Below are 1,478 nucleotides of genomic sequence, written 5' to 3'. Positions count from 1 at the left end.
TTTTGTTTTACATATATAATTAATATTTAGATGTGTTTTTTTTTTCCGCCTTCTGGTCCAATAGGCAGTCCTGCATACTGGAAGGGTATTTTAGTGGGAATCATTGTGTTCATCTGCCTGATTGCTGTTTGTGCTTGGTGAGTGTCAGACATAGCTGATCTAAACTTACGAAACAACAAAATTTCAGTTTAATCATATGTCAAATTTAGAAAATAGTTATGCAATCTCTCAGGAGGATACATGTTGGGCCAGTCATTGGTAATGTTGCCTCATAGCAAAATGCTCTGAAATAATTGTTTCCTGTTTGAGTTGAGTTTGTATGATCTCTCCATGCCATCGTTGGTATTCCAGTTTCAACCCACAGGTTTAAAGTCTAGATGTCAAGTTTACTGGATTTTTCTAATTTGCTCTTACATATGCGTTTACTATAATAAATACATCATCACAACTTTTATATCATTGGGATTTCTCTGTGCTGGATGTATTTTGAGGTCATTAAATGTGCCACGAAAATCCAAGACTGACCCGACCATCAGACAAATAGTTTTGGCCTGACCCGGCCTGAATTTCCGGAGGCTCTCAGCTCTGGGTATAAATCTGAACTCCAATCTGGTTTATGTCAGGTCTATGTGAAGACCAACCCACCCCAAACTTAATGTTTTCATGGAGCTTGTTTTTGTCATTTTCTATTGCGAACAAGCAAGTACCTATGTACCTTTAACAGATTATTATCTATTACTTTTTATTTCCTTGCTTTAATTTATGACAATGTGATTTTACTGTTGTTCCTCTGCTGCTAGTTTCAGATCAGCCTCGACTCTCTTAATCTGAGTCTTTGCTTTGTCTCCTGAAGCTCAGCAAATTTATTCTGACGGCTCTCTAATGTCTTCTAGGTACTTGAAGTGCAAACGTCCAACTCCACAAAAGACTCAGGTAGAGACACGTTCAACTTCTGCGTCTAGCAATGCACCGTTTACATTGTTTCACCTGTCGATTAGTAACACCATCAACATGAACAAACTAATGTACTATTTTCCACAGAGTCAAACAAGTGAGGATGCTACTGTTGAAAAACCAGCTAATGAAAAAAGAGAGGAAAAACTTCATTATGAAGAAGTGAACTTCCTTCAGAGGAGACTTGAAGCTTCCTCCATGTCAGCACAGGACAGCAGGCAGCAGGAGACGGTGTACTCCCAGCTCAAGGTGTCTGTTGCCCCTGCAGAAGATCTCTACGCTCATGTGTAGAAAATATGACATGTTTTATGTCAGAAGGTTTGACTTTTTGTTCACAGAAGGCTTTGACTTGTTGGTTTTGGACAGAGTTCAGTGGGAGAAAGTCTTAAACCCACTGGTCTTGTAATTTTATCATAATTATCATAGTTTTATTATTGACCTTTGGTCCTCAAACTGTTTTATAAACTCAGATAAGTTGTAGAAAAGATATTTTTTTTACTGCTACAATGGAAAATTTTGATATA

At 37.8% G+C, this 1,478-nt stretch overlaps 1 protein-coding gene across 1 annotated transcript in view; it reads left to right on the top strand.

Moving 5' to 3' along the window:
* LOC107837959 (sialoadhesin-like) overlaps positions 1–1,478 on the top strand; it is a 3,190-nt gene extending 1,712 nt beyond the window's left edge. Inside the window, exons 4-6 of the mRNA XM_016678900.1 lie at positions 31–137; positions 894–933; positions 1,042–1,478. Coding sequence (XP_016534386.1) covers positions 31–137; positions 894–933; positions 1,042–1,245 — 351 coding nt within the window. The 3' untranslated portion in view covers positions 1,246–1,478. The remainder of the gene's footprint in view (positions 1–30; positions 138–893; positions 934–1,041) is intronic.

This window comes from Poecilia formosa, unplaced genomic scaffold (genome assembly GCF_000485575.1).
Source record: "Poecilia formosa unplaced genomic scaffold, Poecilia_formosa-5.1.2 Scaffold193, whole genome shotgun sequence".
Classification (NCBI taxonomy): Eukaryota; Metazoa; Chordata; class Actinopteri; order Cyprinodontiformes; family Poeciliidae; genus Poecilia; species Poecilia formosa.
Note: the sequence above shows the minus strand (reverse complement) of the source record. Positions and strands in the feature narration are given on the sequence as shown.